At 43.4% G+C, this 27289-nt stretch overlaps 1 protein-coding gene across 9 annotated transcripts in view; it reads left to right on the forward strand.

Moving 5' to 3' along the window:
- The window catches only part of para (sodium voltage-gated channel paralytic), a 431083-nt gene that overhangs the window by 240637 nt on the left and 163157 nt on the right, over nucleotides 1-27289 (forward strand). For all 9 annotated transcript variants that reach the window (XM_070099700.1, XM_070099707.1, XM_070099701.1 and 6 more), the window contains 2 exons: nucleotides 7169-7375; nucleotides 22107-22170. In XM_070099700.1, the coding sequence (XP_069955801.1) occupies nucleotides 7169-7375; nucleotides 22107-22170 (271 nt within the window). The remainder of the gene's footprint in view (nucleotides 1-7168; nucleotides 7376-22106; nucleotides 22171-27289) is intronic.

Raw genomic sequence — 27289 nt, forward strand, 5'->3', positions numbered from 1 at the left:
ATATATCAGATCACTTTCTAGTTGTAGCTACACTGAGAGTAAAAGGTAGATGGGATACAAGGAGAATAGAAGCATCAGGGAAGAGAGAGGTGAAGGTTTATAAACTAAAAGAGGAGGCAGTTAGGGAAAGATATAAACAGCTATTGGAGGATAGATGAGCTAATGAGAGCATAGGCAATGGGGTCGAAGAGGTATGGGGTAGGTTTAAAATGTAGTGTTAGAGTGTTCAGCAGAAGTTTGTGGTTACAGGAAAGTGGGTGCGGGAGGGAAGACGAGCGATTGTTGGAATGATGATGTAAAGAGAGTAGTAAGGGAGAAAAAGTTAGCATATGCGAAGTTTTTACAAAGTAGAAGTGATGCAAGGAGGGAAGAGTATATGGAGAAAAAGAGAGAGGTTAAGAGAGTGGTGAAGCAATGTAAAAAGAGAGCAAATGAGAGAGTGGGTGAGATGTTATCAACAAATTTTGTTGAAAATAAGAAAAAGTTTTGGAGTGAGATTAACAAGTTAAGGAAGCCTAGAGAACAAATGGATTTGTCAGTTAAAAATAGGAGAGGAGAGTTATTAAATGGAGAGTTAGAGGTATTGGAAAGATGGAGGGAATATTTTGCGGAATTGTTAAATGTTGATGAAGATAGGGAAGCTGTGATTTCGTGTATAGGACAAGGAGGAATAACATCTTGTAGGAGTGAGGAAGAGCCAGTTGTGAGTGTGGGGGAAGTTCGTGAGGCAGTAGGTAAAATGAAAAGGGGTAAGGCAGCCGGGATTGATGGGATAAAGATAGAAATGTTAAAAGCAGGTGGGGATATAGTTTTGGAGTGGTTGGTGCAATTATTTAATAAATGTATGGAAGAGGGTAAGGTACCTAGGGATTGGCAGAGAGCATGCATAGTTCCTTTGTATAAAGGCAAAGGGGACAAAAGAGAGTGCAAAAATTATAGGGGGATAAGTCTGTTGAGTATACCTGATAAAGTGTATGGTAGAGTTATTATTGAAAGAATTAAAAGTAAGACGGAGAATAGGATAGCAGATGAACAAGGAGGCTTTAGGAAAGGTAGGGGGTGTGTGGACCAGGTGTTTACAGTGAAACATATAAGTGAACAGTGTTTAGATAAGGCTAAAGAGGTCTTTGTGGCATTTATGGATTTGGAAAAGGCGTATGACAGGGTGGATAGGGGGCAATGTGGCAGATGTTGCAGGTGTATGGTGTAGGAGGTAGGTTACTGAAAGCAGTGAAGAGTTTTTACGAGGATAGTGAGGCTCAAGTTAGAGTACATAGGAAAGAGGGAAATTATTTCCCAGTAAAAGTAGGCCTTAGACAGGGATGTGTGATGTCGCCGTGGTTGTTTAATATATTTATAGATGGGGTTGTAAGAGAAGTAAATGCGAGGGTCTTGACAAGAAGCGTGGAGTTAAAAGATAAGGAATGACACATAAAGTGGGAGTTGTCACAGTTGCTCTTTGCTGATGACACTGTGCTCTTGGGAGATTCTGAAGAGAAGTTGCAGAGATTGGTGGATGAATTTGGTAGGGTGTGCAAAAGAAGAAAATTAAAAGTGAATACAGGAAAGAGTAAGGTTATGAGGATAACAAAAATATTAGGTGATGAAAGATTGGATATCAGATTGGAGGGAGAGAGTATGGAGGAAGTGAATGTATTCAGATATTTGGGAGTGGACGTGTCAGCGGATGGGTCTATGAAGGATGAGGTGAATCATAGAATTGATGAGGGGAAAAGGGTGAGTGGTGCATTTAGGAGTCTGTGGAGACAAAGAACTTTGTCCTTGGAGGCAAAGAGGGGAATGTATGAGAGTATAGTTTTACCAACACTCTTATATGGGTGTGAAGCATGGGTGATGAATGTTGCAGCGAGGAGAAGGCTGGAAGCATTGGAGATGTCATGTCTGAGGGCAATGTGTGGTGTGAATATAATGCAGAGAATTCGTAGTTTGGAAGTTAGGAGGAGGTGTGGGATTACCAAAACTGTTGTCCAGAGGGCTGAGGAAGGGTTGTTGAGGTGGTTCGGACATGTAGAGAGAATGGAGCGAAACAGAATGACTTCAAGAGTGTATCAGTCTGTAGTGGAAGGAAGGCGGGGTAGGGGTCGGCCTAGGAAAGGTTGGAGGGAGGGGGTAAAGGAGGTTTTGTGTGCGAGGGGCTTGGACTTCCAGCAGGCGTGCGTGAGCGTGTTTGATAGGAGTGAATGGAGACGAATGGTTTTTAATACTTGACGTGCTGTTGGAGTGTGAGCAAAGTAACATTTATGAAGGGGCAGGCCGGACTTGAGTCCTGGAGATGGGAAGTACAGTGCCTGCACTCTGAAGGAGGGGTGTTAATGTTGCAGTTTAAAAACTGTAGTGTAAAGCACCCTTCTGGCAAGACAGTGATGGAGTGAATGATGGTGAAAGTTTTTCTTTTTCGGGCCACCCTGCCATGGTGGGAATCGGCCAGTGTGATAATAATATATATATATATATATATATATATATATATATATATATAAATAGAGTTAGAGCTAAAGAAGGAGTAGCAATAATGTTGAAGGATAAGCTATGGCAGGAAAAGAGGGACTATAAATGTATTAATTCAAGGATTATGTGGAGTAAAATAAAGATTGGATGTGAAAAGTGGGTTATAATAAGCGTGTATGCACCTGGAGAAGAGAGAAGTGTAGAGGAGAGAGAGAGATTTTGGGAAATGTTGAGTGAATGCGTGGGGAGTTTTGACTCAAGTGTGAGAGTAATGGTGGTTGGGGATTTCAATGCTAAAGTGGGTAAAAATGTTATGGAGGGAGTAGTAGGTAAATTTGGGGTGCCAGGGGTAAATGTAAATGGGGAGCCTTTAATTGAGCTATGTGTAGAAAGAAATTTGGTAATAAGTAATACATATTTTATGAAAAAGAGGATAAATAAATATACAAGGTATGATGTAGCACGTAATGAAAGTAGTTTATTAGATTATGTATTGGTGGATAAAAGGTTGATGGGTAGGCTCCAGGATGTACATGTTTATAGAGGGGCAACTGATATATCGGATCATTATTTAGTTGTAGCTACAGTTAGAGTAAGAGGTAGATGGGAAAAGAGGAAGGTGGCAACAACAAGTAAGAGGGAGGTGAAAGTGTATAAACTAAGGGAGGAGGAAGTTCGGGCGAGATATAAGCGACTATTAGCAGAAAGGTGGGATAGTGCAAAGATGAGTAATGGGGGGGTTGAAGAGGGTTGGAATAGTTTTAAAAATGCAGTATTAGAATGTGGGGCAGAAGTTTGTGGTTATAGGAGGGTGGGTGCAGGAGGAAAGAGGAGTGATTGGTGGAATGATGAAGTAAAGGGTGTGATAAAAGAGAAAAAGGTAGCTTATGAGAGGTTTTTACAAAGCAGAAGTGTTATAAGAAGAGCAGAATATATGGAGAGTAAAAGAAAGGTAAAGAGAGTGGTGAGAGAGTGCAAAAGGAGAGCAGATGATAGAGTGGGAGAGGCACTGTCAAGAAATTTTAATGAAAATAAGAAAAAATTTTGGAGTGAGTTAAACAAGTTAAGAAAGCCAAGGGAAAATATGGATTTGTCAGTTAAAAACAGAGTAGGGGAGTTAGTAGATGGGGAGATGGAGGTATTAGGTAGATGGCGAGAATATTTTGAGGAACTTTTAAATGTTAAGGAAGAAACAGAGGCAGTAATTTCATGCACTGGTCAGGGAGGTATACCATCTTTTAGGAGTGAAGAAGAGCAGAATGTAAGTGTGGGGGAGGTACGTGAGGCATTACGTAAAATGAAAGGGGGTAAAGCAGCTGGTACTGATGGGATCATGACAGAAATGTTAAAAGCAGGGGGGGATATAGTGTTGGAGTGGTTGGTACTTTTGTTCAATAAATGTATGAAAGAGGGGAAGGTACCTAGGGATTGGCGGAGAGCATGTATAGTCCCTTTATATAAAGGGAAAGGGGACAAAAGAGACTGTAAAAATTATAGAGGAATAAGCTTACTGAGTATACCAGGAAAAGTGTACGGTAGGGTTATAATTGAAAGAATTAGAGGTAAGACAGAATGTAGGATTGCGGATGAGCAAGGAGGTTTCAGAGTGGGTAGGGGATGTGTAGATCAAGTGTTTACATTGAAGCATATATGTGAACAGTATTTAGATAAAGGTAGGGAAGTTTTTATTGCATTTATGGATTTAGAAAAGGCATATGATAGAGTGGATAGAGGAGCAATGTGGCAGATGTTGCAAGTATATGGAATAGGTGGTAAGTTATTAAATGCTGTAAAGAGTTTTTATGAAGATAGTGAGGCTCAGGTTAGGGTGTGTAGAAGAGAGGGAGACTATTTCCCGGTAAAAGTAGGTCTTAGACAGGGATGTGTAATGTCACCATGGTTGTTTAATATATTTATAGATGGGGTTGTTAAGGAAGTAAATGCTAGGGTGTTTGGGAGAGGGGTGGGATTAAATTATGGGGAATCAAATTCAAAATGGGAATTGACACAGTTACTTTTTGCTGATGATACTGTGCTTATGGGAGATTCTAAAGAAAAATTGCAAAGGTTAGTGGATGAGTTTGGGAATGTGTGTAAAGGTAGAAAGTTGAAAGTGAACATAGAAAAGAGTAAGGTGATGAGGGTGTCAAATGATTTAGATAAAGAAAAATTGGATATCAAATTGGGGAGGAGGAGTATGGAAGAAGTGAATGTTTTCAGATACTTGGGAGTTGACGTGTCGGCGGATGGATTTATGAAGGATGAGGTTAATCATAGAATTGATGAGGGAAAAAAGGTGAGTGGTGCGTTGAGGTATATGTGGAGTCAAAAAACGTTATCTATGGAGGCAAAGAAGGGAATGTATGAAAGTATAGTAGTACCAACACTCTTATATGGGTGTGAAGCTTGGGTGGTAAATGCAGCAGCGAGGAGACGGTTGGAGGCAGTGGAGATGTCCTGTTTAAGGGCAATGTGTGGTGTAAATATTATGCAGAAAATTCGGAGTGTGGAAATTAGGAGAAGGTGTGGAGTTAATAAAAGTATTAGTCAGAGGGCAGAAGAGGGGTTGTTGAGGTGGTTTATATATATATATATATATATATATATATATATATATATATATATATATATATATATATATATATATATATATATATCTTACAGAATAGATATAATATAATATTTATTAACTGATTTATTACAAAATCCATGTTTTCTATAATTTTTTAAGTTTCAGTAAATATGAAAAATAACAACCCTTGAGTTGTATGTGTGTCCTAATTGTGGTTGTAGTGTGCTAATTACAGCTCCTGGCCCCGCCTCTTCATTGGTCGCTACTAGGTCACTTTCTCCCTGCTCCGTGAGCTTTATGATACCTCTTCTTAAAGCTATGTATATATCCTGCCTCCACTACATCACTCTTCAGATTGTTCCACTTTCTGACAACTCTATGACTGAAGAAATACTTCCTAACATCCCTGTGATTCATCTGAGTTTTCAACTTCCAGTTGTGACCCCTTGTTGCTGTGTCCCATCTCTAAAACATTCTGTCCCTCTCCACCCTGTCAATTCCTCTCAGCATTTTGCATGTTGCTATCATTTCCCCCCTATCCCTCCTGTCTTCCAGTGTTGTCAGGTTGAGTTCCCTTAACCTCTCGTCGTAGGACAAACACCTCAGTTTCGGGACTAGTCTTGTTGCAAACCTTTGCACTTTCACAAATTTTCTTACCTGCTTAGCTAGGTATGGGTTCCAAACTGATGCTGCATACTTCAATATGAGCCTGACGTACATGGTGTACAGAGTCGTAAATGACTCCTTACTTACATTTCGAAACGCTATTCTCAGGTGTGCCAGGCGCCCGTATGCTACTGCAGTTATTTGGTTGATGTGCGCCTCAGAAGATGTACTCGGTGTGATGCTCACCCCAAGATCCTTTTCCTTGAGTGAGTTTTGCGGCCTTTGACCTCTTAGGCTGTATTCCGTCTGCGGTCTCCTTTGTCTTTCCCCAATCTTCATAACTTTGCACTTGCTGGGGTTAAACTCCAGGAACCATTTGTCAGAGCAGGCTTTCAGCCTGTCCAGATTCCCTTGTAGGGTTAACCTTATCCTCTTCTCCTTGTATTCTTCTCATTAATTTTGCATCGTCTGCAAACAGGGGCACCTCTGACTATTTTTTCCGTCATGTCATTCAAATACACATGAAACAGCACCGAACCTAGGACTGATCCTTGTGGAACCCCACTCGACACATTCACCCACTCTAACACCTCGTCTCGGACCAACACACGTTGTTTCCTTCCTATAAGGTATTCCTCGTTCCTACCTGTTTCTCTAGTTTTTCAATCAGTCTCCTGTGTGGAACTGTGTCGAAAGCCTTCTTACAGCCCCAGAAGATGCAGTCTACCCATCCCTCTCTCTTCTGTCTTACTTCTGTTACCTTGTCATAGAGCTCCAATAAGTTCATGATGCAGGATTTCCCTTCCCTGAAGCCGTGCTGGTTGTCTTGTATTAGTCCATTCCGTTCTAGGTGCTCCACCACTTTTTTCCTCACAATCTTCTCCATAACTTCACATACATGTCAGCGACACTGGTCTGTAGTTTAGCGCAGCTTATCTGTCTCCTTTCTTGAAAATCGGGACTACATTTGCTGTCTTCCACTCCTTGGGCAGTTGCATTGTTTCGATAGATTAATTGAAGATTTTTGTTAGTGGCACACACTACATATGCTCCCTCTCTCAGGACCCAAGGAGAGATATCTGGGTCCACCTCTTCGAGGTATCTAGTTCTCTTAGTAGTTCTTTCACCTCATCCTGGGTGTGTGCAGTGTGTCCAGCACTTGCTGGTGTACCCTATCACCTCGGTTTTGTGGGAGCCTCTCTGTCTCTACTGTGAATACTTCCCTGAATCTTGAGCTGAGCTCTTCGCATACTTCCTGGTCGTTTCCTGTGAGCTCCCCTCCTTCCTCAACCTGATTACCTGATTCTTGACTGTTGTTTTCCTCCTGATGTGGCTGTATATCAACTTTTTTTTGTGCATGTTAGTAACTTAATATGGGATAACTGAATGTGTATTCACCTGATTGTACGTGGAGGGTGGTAAGGGTGATGGGGGGTTTGATCCCATTCCCTGGGTGCTAGGTGACCCCTATGGATTTATCGCTTCCCTGTTAATATAATAACACAAACAATCTCTCCTCAGGTCTGAAGACGATCGTTGGAGCTGTGATAGAGTCGGTCAAGAACCTCCGAGATGTGATCATTCTGACTGTGTTTTCCCTGTCCGTTTTTGCCTTACTTGGACTTCAGATATATATGGGAGTATTGACCCAAAAGTGTGTCAGAAAGTTTGATTTTACTAAAGAGAATTGGACACACGAAGATTACTTCAATTTTAACAGCAATGGATGTAAGTAAAGGGAAGCCTGTGCTGGTGCTGTGCAAACTCCCAATTGTAAGGAGAAGGTTAGGGTTGCACCTCCTGCTTGCTCAACATCCCCTAATTCAGGTGCAGTTATTTAAAACTAAGTTTCAGTGTTCCTTATGTAAGGCTGGGGACAGTTTATTCTTGACGTGCAAATCTCCATGGGATGTAAAGGTTTCTGACTTGTTGCTATTAAAATAGAGTGTTTTGTTGGCGAACATAGGTGCTGCCCTATCCTCCACCTCTCGCTCATTCCATGTAAGTCCAAAAAAAAAGGCAAAAAAAAAAAAGAAGCGTGTAGAAAGTATCCTCGACGGTGTACACAGGTGTGTGGATAAAAAAAAATGAGTCTGTGCGGAGGTGTACACAAACTGTGGCGAGCAGGTGAGCTGCAGTTGTCTGTGAAAACCCACACAAGTGAGGATGAGGAGGAAGGTGGATGTAGAGGTATTTGAGTGCATGAAGAGTGGGAGCGTCACTCAAGGTGAGTAGTATCCTCCTGTTTACCCTCATAAATCTCATCACATTTACTCAGTGATCTATGCTGCTAACACATAACAATATTTCAGTGCTCTTGTTTTATTCCTGTAAAAAAAATACATAATCATCTCTTAATATATTCACTGACAAATAAGTTGATATAAATTAAATATATATGTCGTGCCGAAGAGGTAAGACTTCCGATTTTGGCAATCTAAAATTTGTGTATGCAATAATTTCGCAAAAATCATTCTGAACCTAAATATATTTCATCGTGTTTGTTATTAAACTATTGTAAACTTATCTAAAATACATTTAGTTGGATTTGGCTAAATTAAATTGCGCTTGTTATAATAAGTTTAGGTAAGTTTTCTAAACTTCATTTGGTACAAAATTATCAATTCTAACGTTAACATAAATAAAAAAAAAATCTATCTTTAAATGTATAAGAGAAAATTTTAGAAAGGACTTAATTTTAAATGATTCTTGCTAATTGACCAATTTTACCTAATCGGCACAACAAATATATTACATGACTTCCCTTTCTTCCTATATTTCTTTGAGAATGTTTTCATTATCTTATAATGTAGCTAGCAGAGAGGGTAAGTCATCAGTAGAGAGGATATCTAAAATTGGTAACCTAGCTGAAATGTACGATTATAAGCCTAGTAACTCGAGCACTCGAGTTACTCCGTCTTATTAACCCACTGGATTTGTTTTTGGGTAGGCTTTCCTGTCTTGTTTCCTTATTAATCTAACTGACTTTCTAAGTTGTTAATCTTACTGAATTGTTAGTTATGAATCAAACGGACTTGACACGTGATAACTAATTGACTAGTTAAGTTATAACTGACTTGTTCTGCTGTTACTCTGACTTACACTGTTATAGATCTGACACTCAGTATATTACAAAAAATTACCGACTGTTAATTATTGTTGCAGACTTATATAAACAGTGGCCTCTCCCCCCCCCTAGGTAAAACACCCTTGTGTATTTATGATAAATTTGCCATATTTTAGTGCTGTATTTATGATAAATTTCCTGTATTTTAGAGCTGTATTTATGACAGATTTGTAACATTTGCCTTGTCTGTACCTGAAGAGAGAGTAAGAGAACTTAGTTTCAATTTTAGGTGTTGGTGGGTAGTTGCAGAACGCAGTCGTGGAGAAAGATGTGTTGAGGTGTTATAGCTGTGAGAGGAAGTATAGTGTTGAACCTTCCGTTGTGAGTTAATACCCAGTTCTGAAGTGACTCACTCAGTACTGTAGTGACTGACTACAGTACTGTAGTGACTGACTACAGTACTGTAGTTACTGACTCCAGTACTGTAGTGACTGACTACAGTACTGTAGTTACTGACTCCAGTACTGGAGTGACTGTCCCCAGTACTGTAGTGACTGACTACAGTACTGTAGTGACTGACTATAGTACTGTAGTGACTGACTACAGTACTGTAGTGACTGGCTCCAGTACTCAGATGACTGACTAAATTACTGTAGTGATTGACCGAGGAGGAGGAGGTAGTGTACAAGTGAGAAGGTAAAGGTAGTGTACAATGAGGAGGTGGAGGTAGTGTACAATGAGGAGGTGGAGGTAGTGTACAATGAGGAGGTGGAGGTAGTGTACAAGTAAGGAGGTGGTAGTGTACAGGTGAGGAGGAAGAGGTATCTTACAAGTGAGAAGGTAGAGGTATGTACAAGTGAAGAGGTGGAGGTAGTGTACAAATGAGGAGGTCGAGGTAGTGTACAAGTGAGGATGAACAGGTAGTGTACAAGTGAGGAGGTGGAGGTAGTGGATAAGTGAGGAGGTGGAGTTAGTGTACAAATGAGGAGGTCGAGGTAGTGTACAAGTGAGGAGGTGGAGGTAGTGTACAAGTCAGGATGAGCAGGTAGTGTACAAGTGAAGAGGAGCAGGTAGTGTACAAGTGAGGAGGAGCAGGTAGTGGACAAGTGAGGAGGAGCAGGTAGTGTACAAGTGAGGAGGAGCAGGTAGTGGACAAGTGAGGAGGAGCAGGTAGTGTACAAGTGAGGAGGAGCAGGTAGTGTACAAGTGAGGAGGAGCAGGTAGTGTACAAGTGAGGAGGTGGAGGTAGTGTACAAGTGAGGATGAGCAGGTAGTGGACAAGTGAGGAGGTGGAGGTAGTGTACAAGTGAGGAGGTGGAGGTAGTGTATAAGTGAGGAGGAGCAGGTAGTGTACAAGTGAGGAGGTGGAGGTAGTGTACAAGTGAGGAGGTGGAGGTAGTGTACAAGTGAGGATGAGCAGGTAGTGTACAAGTGAGGAGGAGCAGGTAGTGGACAAGTGAGGAGGTGGAGGTAGTATACAAGTGAGGAGGAGGAGGTAGTGTATAAGTGATTAGGAGCAGGTAGTGTACAAGTGAGGAGGTGGAGGTAGTGTACAAGTGAGGATGAGTAGGTAGTGTACAAGTGAGGAGGAGCAGGTAGTGGACAAGTGAGGAGGTGGAGGTAGTGTACAAGTGAGGAGGAGCAGGTAGTGTACAAGTGAGGAGGTGGAGGTAGTGTACAAGTGAGGATGAGTAGGTAGTGTACAAGTGAGGAGGTGGAGGGAGTGTACAAGTGAGGATGAGCAGGTAGTGTACAAGTGAGGAGGTGGAGGGAGTGTACAAGTGAGGATGAGCAGGTAGTGTACAAGTGAGGAGGAGCAGGTAGTGGACAAGTGAGGAGGTGGAGGTAGTGTACAATTGAGGAGGTGGAGGTAGTGTACAAGTGAGGAGGTGGTGTACTAGTGAGGAGGTGGTGTACAACTAATGAGGTAATGTACAAGTGAGGATGAAGTAGTGTACAAGTAACGAGGACATGGAGATCAGGGAGGCATGAGGTAGAGTTAAGAATGCAGTACAAAACTGGCAGCACAATTTTGTGGATATAGGATGGTGGGCGCCGGGGGAAAGACATGGAATGATGAGGTGAGGGGAGAGAAAGTTACCATGTGAGAGGGATTTATACAGTGTAGAAATGATACACAGAAGGCTGAGTGTATGGACAGGAAGAGAAACAAGAGAGAGAGTTTAAAGGAGTTGTAAAGAGGCCTAAAAGACGTTTTACTGTCAAGATCATAGGTGGAGGTAGTGGCAAAATAATAAGTGGAGGTACTGGCAAGATTGTAGATGGAGGTACTGGCAAGATGATAGATGGAGGTACTGGCAATATGATAGATGGAGGTCCTGGCAAGATAGAAGATGGAGGTACTGACAAGATGATAAATGGAGGTACTGGCAAGATGATAGTTGGAGGTACTGGCAAGATGATAGATGGAGGTACTGGCAAGATGATAGGTGGAGGTACTGGAAAGATGATAGGTGGAGGTACTGGCAAGACGATAGGTGGAGGTACTGGCAAGATGGTAGGTGGAGGTACTCGCTAGATGGTAGATGGAGGTACTGGCAAGATGATAAATGGAGGTACTGGCAAGATGGTAGGTGGAGGTACTGGCAAGATGATAAGTGGAGGTACTGACGAGATGGTATATGGAGGTACTGGCAAGATGACAGGTCTAGGTACTGGCAAGATGACAGGTCTAGGTACTGGCAAGATGGTAGATAGAGGTACTGGCAAGATGGTAGGTGGAGGTACTGGCAACATGGTAGGTGGAGGTACTGGCAAGATGATAGGTGGAGGCACTGGCAAGATGATAGGTGGAGGTACTGGCAAGATGATAGGTGGAGGTACTGGCAAGATGATAGGTGGAGGTACTGGCAAGATGGCAGATGGAGTTACTGGCAAGATGATAGGTGGAGGTACTGGCAAGATGGTAGATGGATGTACTGGCAAGATGATAAGTGGAGGTACTGGCAAGATGATAGGTGGAGGTACTGGCAAGATGATAGGCGGAGGTACTGGCAAGATGACAGGTGGAGGTACTGGCAAGATGGTAGATGGAGGTACTGGCAAGATGATAGGTGGAGGTACTGGCAAGATGGTAGATGGATGTACTGGCAAGATGATAAGTGGAGGTACTGGCAAGATGGTAGATGTAGGTACTGAAAAGATGATAGGTGGAGGTACTGGCAGGATGATTAGTGGAGGTACTGGCAAGATGATAAGTGGAGGTACTGGCAAGATGATAGGTGGAGGTACTGACAAGATGATAGGTTGAGGTACTGCCAAGATGGTAAGTGGAGGTACTGGCAAGATGGTAGATGGAGGTACCGGCAAGATGATAGGTGGAGGTACTGGCAAGATGATAAGTGGAGGTACTAGCAACATGGTAGGTGGAGGTACTGGCAAGGTGATAGGTTGAGGTACTGGCAAGATGATAGATGGAGGTACTGGCAAGATGATAGATGGAGGTACTGGCAAGATGATAGGTTGAGGTACTGGCAAGATGATAGGTGGAGGTACTGGCAAGATGGTAGATGGAGGTACTGGCAAGATGATAGGTTGAGGTACTGGCAAGATGATAGGTGGAGGTACTGGCAAGATGATAGGTTGAGGTACTGGCAAGATGATAGGTGGAGGTACTGGCAAGATGATAGGTTGAGGTACTGGCAAGATGATAGGTGGAGGTACTGGCAAGATGATAGATGGAGGTACTGGCAAGATGATAGGTGGAGGTACTGACAAGATGATAGGTTGAGGTACTGGCAAGATGATAGATGGAGGTACTGGCAAGATGATAGGTTGAGGTACTGGCAAGATGATAGATGGAGGTACTGGCAAGATGATAGGTTGAGGTACTGGCAAGATGATAGGTTGAGGTACTGGCAAGATGATAGGTTGAGGTACTGGCAAGATGATAGATGGAGGTACTGGCAAGATGATAGGTTGAGGTACTGGCAAGATGATAGGTTGAGGTACTGGCAAGATGATAGGTGGAGGTACTGGCAAGATGATAAGTGGAGGTACTGGCAAGATAATAGATGGAGGTGCTGGCAAGATGATTGGTGGAGGTACTGCCAAGATGATAGGTGGAGGTACTGGCAAGATGATAGGTTGAGGTACTGGCAAGATGATAGGTTGAGGTACTGGCAAGATGATACATGGAGGTACTGGCAAGATGATAGGTTGAGGTACTGGCAAGATGATAGGTTGAGGTACTGGCAAGATGATAGGTGGAGGTACTGGCAAGATGGTAGATGGAGGTACTGGCAAGATGATAGGTGGAGGTACTGGCAAGATAATAGATGGAGGTGCTGGCAAGATGATTGGTGGAGGTACTGCCAAGATGATAGGTGGAGGTACTGGCAAGATGATAGGTTGAGGTACTGGCAAGATGATAAGTGGAGGTACTGGCAAGATGGTAGGTGGAGGTACAGGCAAGATGATTGGTGGAGGTACTGGCAAGATGATAGGTGGAGGTACTGGCAAGATGATAGGTGGAGGTACTGGCAAGATGATAGATGGAGGTACTGGCAAGATGATTGGTGGAAGTACTGGCAAGATGATAAGTGGAGGTACTGGCAAGATGGTAGATGGAGGTACTGGCAAGATGGTAGATGGAGGTACTGGCAAGATGATAAGTGGAGGTACTGGCAAGATGGTAGATGGAGGTACTGGCAAGATGGTAGATGGAGGTACTGGCAAGATGATAGGTGGAGGTACTGGCAAGATGATAGGTGGAAGTATTGGCAAGATGATAGGTTGAGGTACTGGCAAGATGATAGGTGGAGGTACTGGCAAGATGGTAGATGGAGGTACTGGCAAGATGATAGATGGAGGTATTGGCAAGATGATAGGTGGAGGTACTGGCAAGATGATAGGTGGAGGTAGTGGCAAGATGATAGGTGGAGGTACTGGCAAGATGATAGGTGGAGGTAGTGGCAAGATGATAGGTGGAGGTACTGTCAAGATGATATGTAGAGGTACTGGCAAGATGATAGGTGGAGGTACTGGCAAGATGATAGGTGGAGGTAGTGGCAAGATGATAGGTGGAGGTACTGGCAAGATAATAGGTGGAGGTACTGGCAAGATGATTAGTGGAGGTACTGGCAAGATGATAGGTGGAGGTACTGGCAAGATGATAGGTGGAGGTACTGGCAAGATGATAGGTGGAGGTACTGGCAAGATGATAGGTGGAGGTACTGGCAAGATGATTAGTGGAGGTACTGGCAAGATGATAGGTGGAGGTACTGGCAAGATGATAGGTGGAGGTACTGGCAAGATGATAGGTGGAGGTACTGGCAAGATGATAGGTGGAGGTACTGGCAAGATGATAGGTTGAGGTACTGGCAAGATGATAGGTGGAGGTACTGGCAAGATGATAGGTGGAGGTACTGGCAAGATGATAGGTGGAGATGCTGGCAAGATAATAGGTGGAGGTACTGGCAAGATGATTAGTGGAGGCACTGGCAAGATAATAGGTGGAGGTACTGGCAAGATGATTAGTGGAGGCACTGGCAAGATGATAGGTGGAGGTACTGACAAGATGATAGGTGGAAGTACTGGCAACATAGTAGGTGGAGGTACTGGCAAGATGATAGGTGGAGGTACTGGCAAGATGATAGGTGGAGGTACTGGCAAGATGATAGGTGGAGGTACTGGCAAGATGATAGATGGAGGTACTGGCAAGATGGTTGATGGCGGTACTGGCAAGATGATAAGTGGAGGTACTGGCAAGATAATAGGTGGAGGTACTGGCAAGATAATAGGTGGAGGTACTGGCAAGATAATAGGTGGAGGTACTGGCAAGATAATAGGTGGAGGTACATTCAAGATAATAGGTGGAGGTACTGGCAAGATGATTAGTGGAGGCACTGGCAAGATGATTAGTGGAGGCACTGGCAAGATGATAGGTGGAGGTACTGGCAAGATAATAGGTGGAGGTACTGGCAAGATAATAGGTGGAGGTACTGGCAAGATAATAGGTGGAGGTACTGGCAAGATGATTAGTGGAGGCACTGGCAAGATGATAGGTGGAGGTACTGACAAGATGATAGGTGGAAGTATTGGCAAGATGATAGGTGGAGGTACTGGCAAGATGATAAGTGGAGGTACTGACAAGATGATATGTAGAGGTACTGGCAAGATGATAGGTTGAGGTACTGGCAAGATAATAGGTGGAAGTACTGACAAGATGATTGCTGGAGGTACTGGCAAGATGATAGGTTGAGGTACTGGCAAGATAATAGGTGGAGGTACTGGCAAGATGATTAGTGGAGGAACTGGCAAGATAATAGGTGGAGGTACTGGCAAGATGATTAGTGGAGGCACTGGCAAGATAATAGGTGGAAGTACTGACAAGATGATTGCTGGAGGTACTGGCAAGATGATAGGTTGAGGTACTGGCAAGATGATAGGTGGAGGTACTGGCAAGATGATAGGTGGAGGTACTGGCAAGATGATAAGTGGAGGTACTGGCAAGATGGTAGGTGGAGGTACTGGCAAGATGATAGGTGGAGGTACTGGCAAGATGATACTTGGAGGTACTGGCAAGATGATACTTGGAGGTACTGACAAGATGATTGGTGGAGGTACTGGCAAGATGGTAGATGGAGGTACTGGCAAGATGATAGGTTGAGGTACTGGCAAGATGGTAGATGGAGGTACTGGCAAGATGATAGGTGGAGATACTGGCAAGATGATAGATGGAGGTACTGGCAAGATGATAGGTGGAGGTACTAGCAAGATGATTGGTGGAGGTACTGGCAAGATGATAGATGGAAGTATTGGCAAGATGATAGGTGGAGGTACTGGCAACATGGAAGGTGGAGGTACTGGCAACATGGTAGGTGGAGGTACTGGCAAGATGATAGGTGGAGGTACTGGCAAGATGATAGATGGAGGTACTGGCAAGATGATAAGTGGAGGTACTGGCAACATGGAAGGTGGAGGTACTGGCAACATGGTAGGTGGAGGTACTGGCAAGATGATAAGTGGAGGTACTGGCAAGATGATAGGTGGAGGTACTGGCAAGATGATATGTAGAGGTACTGGCAAGATGATAGGTTGAGGTACTGGCAAGATAATAGGTGGAGGTACTGGCAAGATGATTAGTGGAGGCACTGGCAAGATAATAGGTGGAGGTACTGGCAAGATGATTAGTGGAGGCACTGGCAAGATAATAGATGGAAGTACTGACAAGATGATTGCTGGAGGTACTGGCAAGATGATAGGTTGAGGTACTGGCAAGATGATAGGTGGAGGTACTGGCAAGATGATAGGTTGAGGTACTGGCAAGATGATAGGTGGAGGTACTGGCAAGATGATAGGTGGAGGTACTGGCAAGATGATAGGTTGAGGTACTGGCGAGATGATAGGTGGAGGTACTGGCAAGATGGTAGATGGCGGTACTGGCAAGATGATAGGTGGAGGTACTGGCAAGATGATAGGTTGAGGTACTGGCAAGATGATAGGTGGAGGTACTGGCAAGATGGTAGATGGCGGTACTGGCAAGATGATAGGTGGAGGTACTGGCAAGATGATAGATGGAGGTAGTGGCAAGATGATAGGTGGAGGTACTGACAAGATGATTGGTGGAGGTACTGGCAAGATGATAGGTGGAGGTACTGGCAGGATGATAGGTGGAGGTACTGGCAAGATGATAGGTGGAGGTACTGGCAAGATTATAGATGGAGGTACTGGCAACATGGTAGGTGGAGGTACTGGCAAGATGATAGGTGGAGGTACTGACAAGATGATTGGTGGAGGTACTGGCAAGATGATAGGTGGAGGTACTGGCAGGATGATAGGTGGAGGTACTGGCAAGATGATAGGTGGAGGTACTGGCAAGATTATAGATGGAGGTACTGGCAACATGGTAGGTGGAGGTACTGGCAAGATGATAAGTGGAGGTACTGGCAAGATGATAGGTGGAAGTATTGGCAAGATGATAGGTGGAGGTACTGGCAAGATAATAGGTGGAGGTACTGGCAAGATAATAGGTGGAGGTACTGGCAAGATGATTAGTGGAGGCACTGGCAAGATGATAGGTGGAGGTACTGACAAGATGATAGGTGGAAGTATTGGCAAGATGATAGGTGGAGGTACTGGCAAGATGGTAGATGGCGGTACTGGCAAGATGATAGGTGGAGGTACTGGCAAGATGATAGATGGTGGTACTGGCAAGATGATAGGTGGAGGTACTGACAAGATGATTGGTTGAGGTACTGGCAAGATGGTAGATGGAGGTACTGGCAAGATGATAGGTGGAGGTACTGACAAGATGATAGATGGAGGTACTGGCAAGATGATAGGTGGAGGTACTAGCAAGATGATTGGTGGAGGTACTGGCAAGATGATTGGTGGAGGTACTGGCAAGATGATAAGTGGAGGTACTGGCAACATGGTAGGTGGAGGTACTGGCAACATGGTAGGTGGAGGTACTGGCAAGATGATAAGTGGAGGTACTGGCAAGATGATAGATGGAGCTACTGGCTAGATGATAAGTGGAGGTACTGGCAACATGGTAGGTGGAGGTACTGGCAACATGGTAGGTGGAGGTACTGGCAAGATGATTAGTGGAGGTACTGGAAAAATGGTAGGTGGAGGTACTGACAAGATGATAGATGGAGGTACTGGCAAGATGATAAGTGGAGGTACTGGCAAGATGATAGATGGAGGTCCTGGCTAGATGATAAGTGGAGGTACTGGCAAGATGGAGGTAGATGGCTGGTGATTAGTGGAGGTACTGGCTGACAAGATGATAGATGGAGGTACTGGAAGATGTACTGGCAAGATGATATAGGTACTGGCAAGATGTACTACTGGCAAGATGATATAGGTACTGGAGGTACTGGCAAGATAATAGGTGGAGGTACTGGCAAGATAATAGGTGGAGGTACTGGCAAGATAATAGGTGGAGGTACTGGCAAGATAATAGGTGGAGGTACTGGCAAGATAATAGGTGGAGGTACTGGCAAGATGATTAGTGGAGGCACTGGCAAGATGATAGGTGGAGGTACTGACAAGATGATAGGTGGAGGTACTGGCAAGATGATAAGTGGAGGTACTGGCAAGATGGTAGATGGAGGTACTGGCAAGATGATAGGTGGAGGTACTAGCAAGATGATTGGTGGAGGTACTGACAAGATGATTGGTGGAGGTACTGGCAAGATGGTAGATGGAGGTACTGGCAAGATGATAGGTGGAGGTACTAGCAAGATGATTGGTGGAGGTACTGACAAGATGATTGGTGGAGGTACTGGCAAGATGGTAGATGGAGGTACTGGCAAGATGATAGGTGGAGGTACTAGCAAGATGATTGGTGGAGGTACTGGCAAGATGATAGGTGGAGGTACTGACAAGATGATAGGTGGAGGTACTGGCAAGATGATAGGTGGAGATACTGGCAAGATGATAGGTGGAGGTACTGGCAAGATGATAAGTGGAGGTACTGGCAACATGGAAGGTGGAGGTACTGGCAACATGGTAGGTGGAGGTACTGGCAAGATGATAAGTGGAGGTACTGGCAACATGGAAGGTGGAGGTACTGGCAACATGGTAGGTGGAGGTACTGGCAAGATGATAAGTGGAGGTACTGGCAAGATGATAGGTGGAGGTACTGGCAAGATGATATGTAGAGGTACTGGCAAGATGATGATACTGGCAACATTAGAGGTACTGGCAAGATGATATAGGTACTGGCAAGATAATAGGTACTGGCAAGATGATTAGTGGAGGCACTGGCAAGATAATAGGTGGAGGTACTGGCAAGATGATTAGTGGAGGCACTGGCAAGATAATAGATGGAAGTACTGACAAGATGATTGCTGGAGGTACTGGCAAGATGATAGGTTGAGGTACTGGCAAGATGATAGGTGGAGGTACTGGCAAGATGATAGGTTGAGGTACTGGCAAGATGATAGGTGGAGGTACTGGCAAGATGATAGGTGGAGGTACTGGCAAGATGATAGGTTGAGGTACTGGCGAGATGATAGGTGGAGCTACTGGCAAGATGGTAGATGGCGGTACTGGCAAGATGATAGGTGGAGGTACTGGCAAGATGATAGGTTGAGGTACTGGCAAGATGATAGGTGGAGGTACTGGCAAGATGATAGGTGGAGGTACTGGCAAGATGATAGATGGAGGTACTGGCAAGATGATAGGTGGAGGTACTGGCAAGATTATAGATGGAGGTACTGGCAACATGGTAGGTGGAGGTACTGGCAAGATGATAAGTGGAGGTACTGGCAAGATGATAGGTGGAAGTATTGGCAAGATGATAGGTTGAGGTACTGGCAAGATGATAGATGGAGGTACTGGCAAGATGATGGGTGGAGGTACTGGCAAGATGAGGTACGGCAAGATGATAAGTGGAGGCACTGGCAAGATGATGGGTGGAGGTACTGGCAAGATGAGGTACGGCAAGATGATAAGTGGAGGCACTGGCAAGATGATGGGTGGAGGTACTGGCAAGATGAGGTACGGCAAGATGATAAGTGGAGGCACTGGCAAGATGATGGGTGGAGGTACTGGCAAGATGAGGTACGGCAAGATGATAAGTGGAGGCACTGGCAAGATAGAGTACAGTTTACAGGAGCTGTTGAATACCGATGATGAAGTCTTAATACTGTTAGGACTGTTGACGCATACCAACTGAAACTGACAGAGATTGGTGACCTTACTGACTGTTCGACAGTATATATCAGGGGTTCCCAACCTGCGACCCGATGGCCGCATATTTACCTTCTGGGAATGGATGCGGTCCTCACGTGAAATCATAAATTCACTTTTATGTAGGTTCCATACTGCACAGTGTCAACAATTACGAAACATTTTTATTATTCATAAAAAAAAATTACACAATGCTGCCCTCGTTTTAATTTGGGTTTTTTTAAATTGGCCTTTTCGTAATATAAGGTTGGGGACTACTGGTGGTATATTACTGTCTTTTCAACCTCTGTATGTTAGAAGTGATGATGGTCCCAGGAGCAGAACGTTTTCTAATATGTCCTAGTGTCTTCTGATGTGTGTTTCTAAACCAATGCCGCTCTAGAATGCTGACTCTTTCACTGATTGTAAATCCCGACCATTTTGACTACCACAAACTGTAGCTGACTGTAGATTATGTACTGAACTGTATCATAGAGTGTGAGCGCACCAGATGTCTTGATAATCTTGAAGGGTTTTTGATTTAAGGACCTTTAAGGACATGCCTTGTTCTTGATTCAAGGACATGCCTTGATGTTCTTGAAGGGTGGTTGATTCAAGGACCTTCAAGAACATGCCTTGATGGTCTTGATCCAAGGACATGCCTTGATGTTTTTGAAGGGTGGTTGATTCAAGGACCTTCAAGAACATGCCTTGATGGTCTTGATCGAAGGACATTCCTTGATGCTCTCGAAAGGTTCTTGATCCAAGAATTTTCATGGACAGTCGTCTTGATGCTCTCGACGGTCTCTTGATCCAAGGACCTTCAAGGACATGCCTTGATGCTCTTGACGGTTTTCTTCATACCAGAAACTGGAGCTACCCTCCCCTTCCTCGGATCATACTCGAGTGCTTCCAATTCCCCAAATGCTGTATGGCCCGTACAGGTATAGCCCTTCCCCTGTAATATAATAATAATAATAATAATAATAATAATAATAATAATAATAATAATTGAGCTCAGTTCAAGACGGTAGATAGTCTTGAAGATAATAGACTGATTTTAGGACGATAGACTGTCGTCAATAAGATAGATTTTCTTGAACATGATAGGCTGTCTTCAAGACGATAGAATGTTTTCAAAGACGATAGTCTGTCTTCGAGACGATAGACTATTGAATGCGATAGATTTTCACCAAGACAATAGAGTGCATTCAACACAATAGAATTTCTTCAAGTCGATAGACATTTCAAGACGATAGACCGTCTTCAAGACGATAGACTGTCTTCAAGACGATAGACTGTCTTCAAGGCCATAGACTGTCTTCAAGGCCATAGACTGTCTTCAAGGCCATAGACTGTCTTCAAGGCCATAGACTGTCTTCAAGGCCATAGACTGTCTTTAAGACTATAGACTGTCTTTAAGACCATAGACTGTCTTCAAGGCCATAGACTGTCTTCAAGGCCATAGACTGTCTTCAGGGCCATAGACTGTCTTCAAGGCCATAGACTGTCTTCAAGGCCATAGACTGTCTTCAAGGCCATAGACTGTCTTCAAGGCCATAGACTGTCTTCAAGGCCATAGACTGTCTTCAAGGCCATAGACTGTCTTCAAGGCCATAGACTGTCTTCAAGGCCATAGACTGTCTTCAAGGCCATAGACTGTCTTCAAGGCCATAGACTCTTCAAGGCCATAGACTGTCTTCAAGGCCATAGACTGTCTTCAAGGCCATAGACTGTCTTCAAGGCCATAGACTGTCTTTAAGACCATAGACTGTCTTCAAGGTGAAAGACTTTCTTCAAGACGATACTCTCTTTAAAACAATAGACCTTATAGGCGATGCTTAGCTTCAAGACGATAGAATTGTCTCCAAGACTACACTTTTCTTCAAGACGACATACTTGTCTTCAAAACGATAGACTTGTCTTTAAGACGAGGTGAAGCGTTCTTACATCCACAGCATATTATAGGTGTGGGAGAAGCGGTCGCGGTGTTATGGAGGGAGCAGAAAGCAGCCCAGAGGGACGCCTTCACCACCCAGGTTTAAAATACACAAGCCGGCCTCTGCTTCCCATTTGTCTGCATGAAGCTAGAGCAATTTTCAATGGATTTTGACTTCTCGCTAGCAGAGTTCCACCCACAAATATATATTTTTTGAGATGTATATACCTATGTCAAATATTTTTTTTATTTCGGGTATATATAGCGATTGATGCCAATTGTTGATCTTTTAGACTGCCCAGACTGTTAGTGTAGGTAGTTGACGTTGTGTAGGTAGTTTAAGTAGCCTTGGTAGTTAGGTAGTCGTGGGCAGCCTAGCATGATATACCTGATTTACAACGTAGCTTCAAGTGATTTTAATACCAAAATGCTCCTTGGCTTCTGGTCGCCCCTATTTACTCCCTATTCCCTTGGCTGCTGGCCGCCCCCCTATTGTTCCTCCCCCTTCCCTTGGTTCCTAGCCTCCCTTATTCCCTTAGGCAAGGCGAACACACCAGGCAAGGCGAACATACCTGTTTTTGAACCGTTTCTTCCGCCACAAATTTTCACACTTCTGTTTTTCCAAATGGCGGAAGATGGCGGCGCCAGCAGAAGCTTGCATGTGTTCGTCTGTCTTGCCCGTAACTCTCTGGGACAAATCTTCATGCGTACCACTACCAGACTTAACCAAACAAAAATAAAAAAAAAGCCATTTGAGATTTTTGAACATTGATTCTAACCAAGCGTTGATTTTTCTTCTGTTTTTCCAGCCAATTGGTACGGTGACGAAGCTCTAGGCTCTTTTCCCTTATGCGGCAACAATAGTGGTGCTGGGTAAGCTCTTAAGATTTTTTTTTTTTTTTAATTTTTTTCTGATTTTTTGGCCAAGAATTACCTGAGCCTCTTTTGTTCAACATGCTCCTTGTTTTGATGCACCCGTCATCACATGGTTTTTTTGTGCTTATCATTTGGTTCGGCCTGCTACCTCTTTTGACGCACTGGTTACACCACTTTTTTGCTTATTGTCTGTATATCCCCGTCTCTTTCCCCTCTTCCCCAGTCCTCTATGGCAGCCACTATGTACTACTCCCCAGTTTGCTCCAATAAGGCCAATTTTCCATAGATTTTGCTTAGGAATCAACCCTTAATGGAGCATAACCTCAGAGAACCTAGTTTGCTGCACCCTCCCCTCGCTCCGTTTTCGTTATTTTGCTCTCGTTTGTGTCGTCAGATTAACGTGGTTCGTTTAAATCATGTGAGCCATCCGGTGCCACCTTGTTCACCAGAATCTTGCAGTAACAACTTCTCGGTGGCTTCATTAACCTCCTTAACTGCTACTTAAAGCATATCAAAAACTTTTTGTCATATAAAGGTGAAATCGCGCGATAAATTGTTGTAACTTTGTTAAGAGGCTTTGGCGGAGTTGCTTCACATTTGGCTGGAGCTGAGTCTATGTAATCATAGCCATAATTTTTAAAGGGGTGGAGGGGTAAGCCAGTGGAAGGCCTCGGTCAGATGACCGAAAGCTCCAGCTACTGGTCATCATATGACTAAGACCCGAGTCAGGAAACACTTGTCTTGTTTCCTGACCAACCTTATCTAACCTGAGTCACTGATGGCATACATTTGTATGTGCGAAGAAGTCATTATAAAATACTTGACTACAAACATGAGGAAAAATTCCACAGTATAAAAAAATACTATAGAATTTAGAGGTACACCCCCTTTCCTCGGATCAAGAGCTCTTCGGAGAAATTAGTTACTCAGAAGATGTGTATGTATGAACATATCTTCTGTCATTTTTTTCACTGGTATTTTGTCATGTGTTTGTATGTCTGGTGAGAATATTGTGAGACTCGAACCACAGTCTGCAGTTAAGTCCCTTACGCCACCCACCACACCACAGTATGTGTACTCACCTATTTGTGGTTGCAGGGGTCGATTCACAGCTCCTGGCCCCGCCTCTTCGCTGGTCGCTACTAGGTCCACTCTCTCCCTGCTCCATGAGCTTTATCGTATCTCTCACTTTTTAAAGCTGTGTATGAATCCTGTGTCCACTACATCACTCTCCAGTGTGTGTGTGTGTGTACTCACCCATATATAGTTGCAGGGGTCGAGTAACTGGTCGCTGTTAGGTCCACTGTCTCCCGGCTACGTATGGATCCTGCCTCTACCACTTCACTCTCCAGATTACTCCACTTCCTAACTCTGAGGCTGAAGAAATACTTCCTAACATCCCTATAAGTCATCTGATTTTCAATCTGCAGTTGTGTCCCCTTGTTCCTGTATCCCATTACGAACATTCTAACCTTGTTCGCCTTGTTAATTCCGATATCCTTCAGTAACATCAGGTTGAGTTCCCTTAACCTCTCCTCATAAGAGAGACTCAAATTTCTGGACGTGCTTGAACAGGTGAGGGCTCCATACTGGTGCTGCATACTCCAATATGGGCCTGACGTACACGATGTACAGTGTCGTAAATGGCTCCTTACTTAGATGTCGAAATGCTGTTCTTAAATTTACCAGATGCCTATATGCTGCATTAATTATTTGGTTGATGCGCACCTCAGGAGATGTGTTCGGTATGATGCTCACCCCAAGATCCTTTTCCTTAAGTGAGGTTTGCAGTGTTTGGCCCCAGAGCCCATACTCCGTCTTCGGTCTTCTTTGTCCTTTCCCAAGCTTAATGACTTTGCACTTGTGGGGTTGAACTCCAACAGCCATTTGTCGGACCAGGCTTCCAGCCTGGATTGTCCAGTTCCCTTTGTAGTCTCCCCTGATCCTCGTTCCCTTGTGTGCGTGTGTGTGTGTTTGTGTGTGTGTGTGTGTGTGTGTGTGTGTGTGTGTGTGTGTGTGTGTGTGTGTGTGTGTGTGTGTGTGTGTGTGTGTGTGTGTGTGTGTGCGCGCTGAATACTCGTATTTAACAAATATTAATATTTAACATAATAAATCTAAATAGATAAGCTTTGCTGGGTGTGGTTGACAGTGTGACGGTTGTCCAGCCTGGAGCCCCCGGGGGCGATCCTTACACTTAACTTCTCCAGTAATTAGTCACGGAAAAAATAATTCGTTTATTATGCGTAATTAGTTACATTGCCCGGTTTTGTCCCCGAGTTCTTAGGGTCAGTCTCATAACTATCTACTTTGTTTTAATTCTGTCGTACCTGTGTGAGAAGCTGCGTGTGTATGATTGTTTATGTTTGTGTGTATATAATGTCAGCACTAAATAAGTTGGGTGCACAGGTGCAGTGGCGACGGGTTTAATGTGTGAATGAACGAAATCCAGAGACAGGTTCTACTGAAGCGATGTTTCGCTCGTGGTAAAGCTTTGTTGAATCAGTGTTCCGCTCAAGGCACTGCTTTATCAGCTCTGTTTTTTTTTCACTTCATATGAAGTATTTTTTTTTCTTTGTAGGTTTTCCGTACAAGAAGTCCTAATATTTTTATATATATTTCGACTTCGAGCGAGTTTGATTAAAAAATTGTTTTTTGTTTCTATACAGTATAACCCTAAGTTTTCCCTGAGCTACGTTTATTGTCTTCTCTGAGGTTGAGGCTCCCCAGTCCAGTTATAGAGGTGGTACCTCCCTTGTTAATATATATATATATATGTATATATATATATATATATATATATATATATATATATATATATATATATATATATATATATATATATATATATATATATATATATATATATATATATATATATATTGTCTTTATAGACTAGCAGACGAGCCCCCACCTATTTTGACCACCTAGCTTCGCATTTGAAAATCCCGAGACTTCCTGTTTACATTCGGTTTAATACATACTCATGGTTTTTTAAAGGGAATGCCTTGATGCTCTTTAAGGACTTAGATCTGGGGAATTAGAGCTGCCTTGCCGTAGTACAGACAGTGCAGGGCAAGAAGGATATGCGTGCAAACGATTAGGTAAATGTTGCAGTCTTGTGACACGTATTAAGTAGACATCTCGGTCCTGGGTTCGAATAAAGTGCCTAAGCTATTCCTAAGTTAATGCACACGTGTTCCTTATCCACAACTAGCTGGTATTGCATACCTGTTTTACAATAGCAGAGCAAACCCAAGTTCAACAACGTTTTACTCTCGGGAGGAACGAAATGTTGCCCTTATACTGGATTCCTTTCGGAACTCTCGGTAACTGTTATCCTTTCATTCCAGCTTCCTTTTCCGTCATAAACATCGAATCTGGTTACCTCCCATTTCCTATGTCTCCAGCGGGAGTAGCGCATCCCATAATAATAATGATAATAATAATAATAATGATAATTGTCGGTACCTGGATAAAATTTTAATGTGAATATTTTTATGTTATTCATTTGATTTTTCTTGCATTAACGTAGAGTATTTGAACTTTGTGTGAGAGTTTGTAGTGCTCTATCGTGTACTTGTTTTATTTGTAGTTTTCGTGTGTTTTAGCTTGTGTGGTGTACGTGTTTGTGTATGTTATGCTGACTAACTCCAAGAAATGATTCATTGCAACATTGTTTCACACCGTGTAGAGTTTTATTGTTACTATGGGCAGTACGCTTTGTTTTCCATTTACCGAAGGACCTATTGGCCCCAGTACCCTGTAACTTTAAATCTTACTTCACAATTCAAGGGCTCGTGGATCCTAAGCTGGAGACGAACGGTTGGTTGAGTGATGAGGCTAAAAGCTTATCGATACGACGAAAGTTATTAGAACTGCGTGTAACTTGTACACCACCAGTCAAGAATATTTTAATCTCTGATGTAGAAATTAAAGTAAACTCTCATTTTTATAAAAGATATACACTTGTAGGTAAGTTTAGCTACCCCAGCTCACCTAGAATTTAGCTGGAGGAGCGGTGCAACTAGGCTTGTGATGCAGGCAGAGCCGGCCTGTCCACTCATTCCTCGAACATATTTTTAAAGCTAGTCGAAGCATATGCTTCAGTGACGCTCTTTGGCTGTTGATTCAGTGACAACTCCATTTTCAAACCAGTGCTTTCTTATGCCCTTTTTAAATCTGAATTTATTCTGCTAGAATCCATTTCTGCAAGTAAGTACATGGGTGTTAGTTTACTGTTGTAGGTGGCATCCTGTGAAGTGAGTCATTATTTGTCTAGAGTTGTCCAACCGGAGCCTTTTTTGTCCCGTAGCTGGATCACTAAAGCACTCAGCTCACACACTGAGGTCCGGAGTTCCAATCTCCGGTACGACTAGAAAACATAAGGGACGTGTTTCCATAAGACACCTGCTGTCCCTGTTCACCCATCAGTATAAAATGGGTACGTGGGCGTTAGCCGACCGATGTGGACCGCATCCTGAGACCTAATTTGCCCGAAATGCTCAGTATAAGCGGCTTTTCATACAGTAGTACGTAATTGATGTCAACTAGACCTGTATACCTTGTACATGTACTTGTAGAAATAAAGATATTATATTATAGGGTGATTTTGACAGATCATTATTTCAAAGGGGGTTCCTTGATGTTGGTGAATTAATCTTGATCTAGGAATTGCTGCAACCTTGCCTTAGTGGACGTAAACACAAGTAGGCAACAAGCTACTATTTGGAAAAGATTTCGCTCTAAAGATTTTTTCAAGTCATGCGCGTGTAAATACTCGGAAAGGAGAGGTGAAAGTATGTACAAGTCTTGAAAATTCTGTGCAGATAAACGCTGTCAGCGTTCCTCTCTTCAAACCTAATTCTTAAAACCTATTTTCCCACTACCTTAGATCAGTCCTGATTACCACTCATTCCTCCCGGGGCTTTATAACCCTTACGGTTTTACCGCTTCCCTATGATCATAACAGTTCACTAAACTATGCCCTCCATTGCATATATTTTCGGCTCTTTTCGCTATGTAATAACTAAATATCAAACCTTACATAATGTAATCTTCCCCATCACTTTTTCTCAGTCCTGTATGAACCTTGCCTCAGGTAACCGTTAATAGGTCG

Source organism: Cherax quadricarinatus, chromosome 68, assembly GCF_038502225.1.
Source record: "Cherax quadricarinatus isolate ZL_2023a chromosome 68, ASM3850222v1, whole genome shotgun sequence".
Taxonomy (NCBI): domain Eukaryota; kingdom Metazoa; phylum Arthropoda; class Malacostraca; order Decapoda; family Parastacidae; genus Cherax; species Cherax quadricarinatus.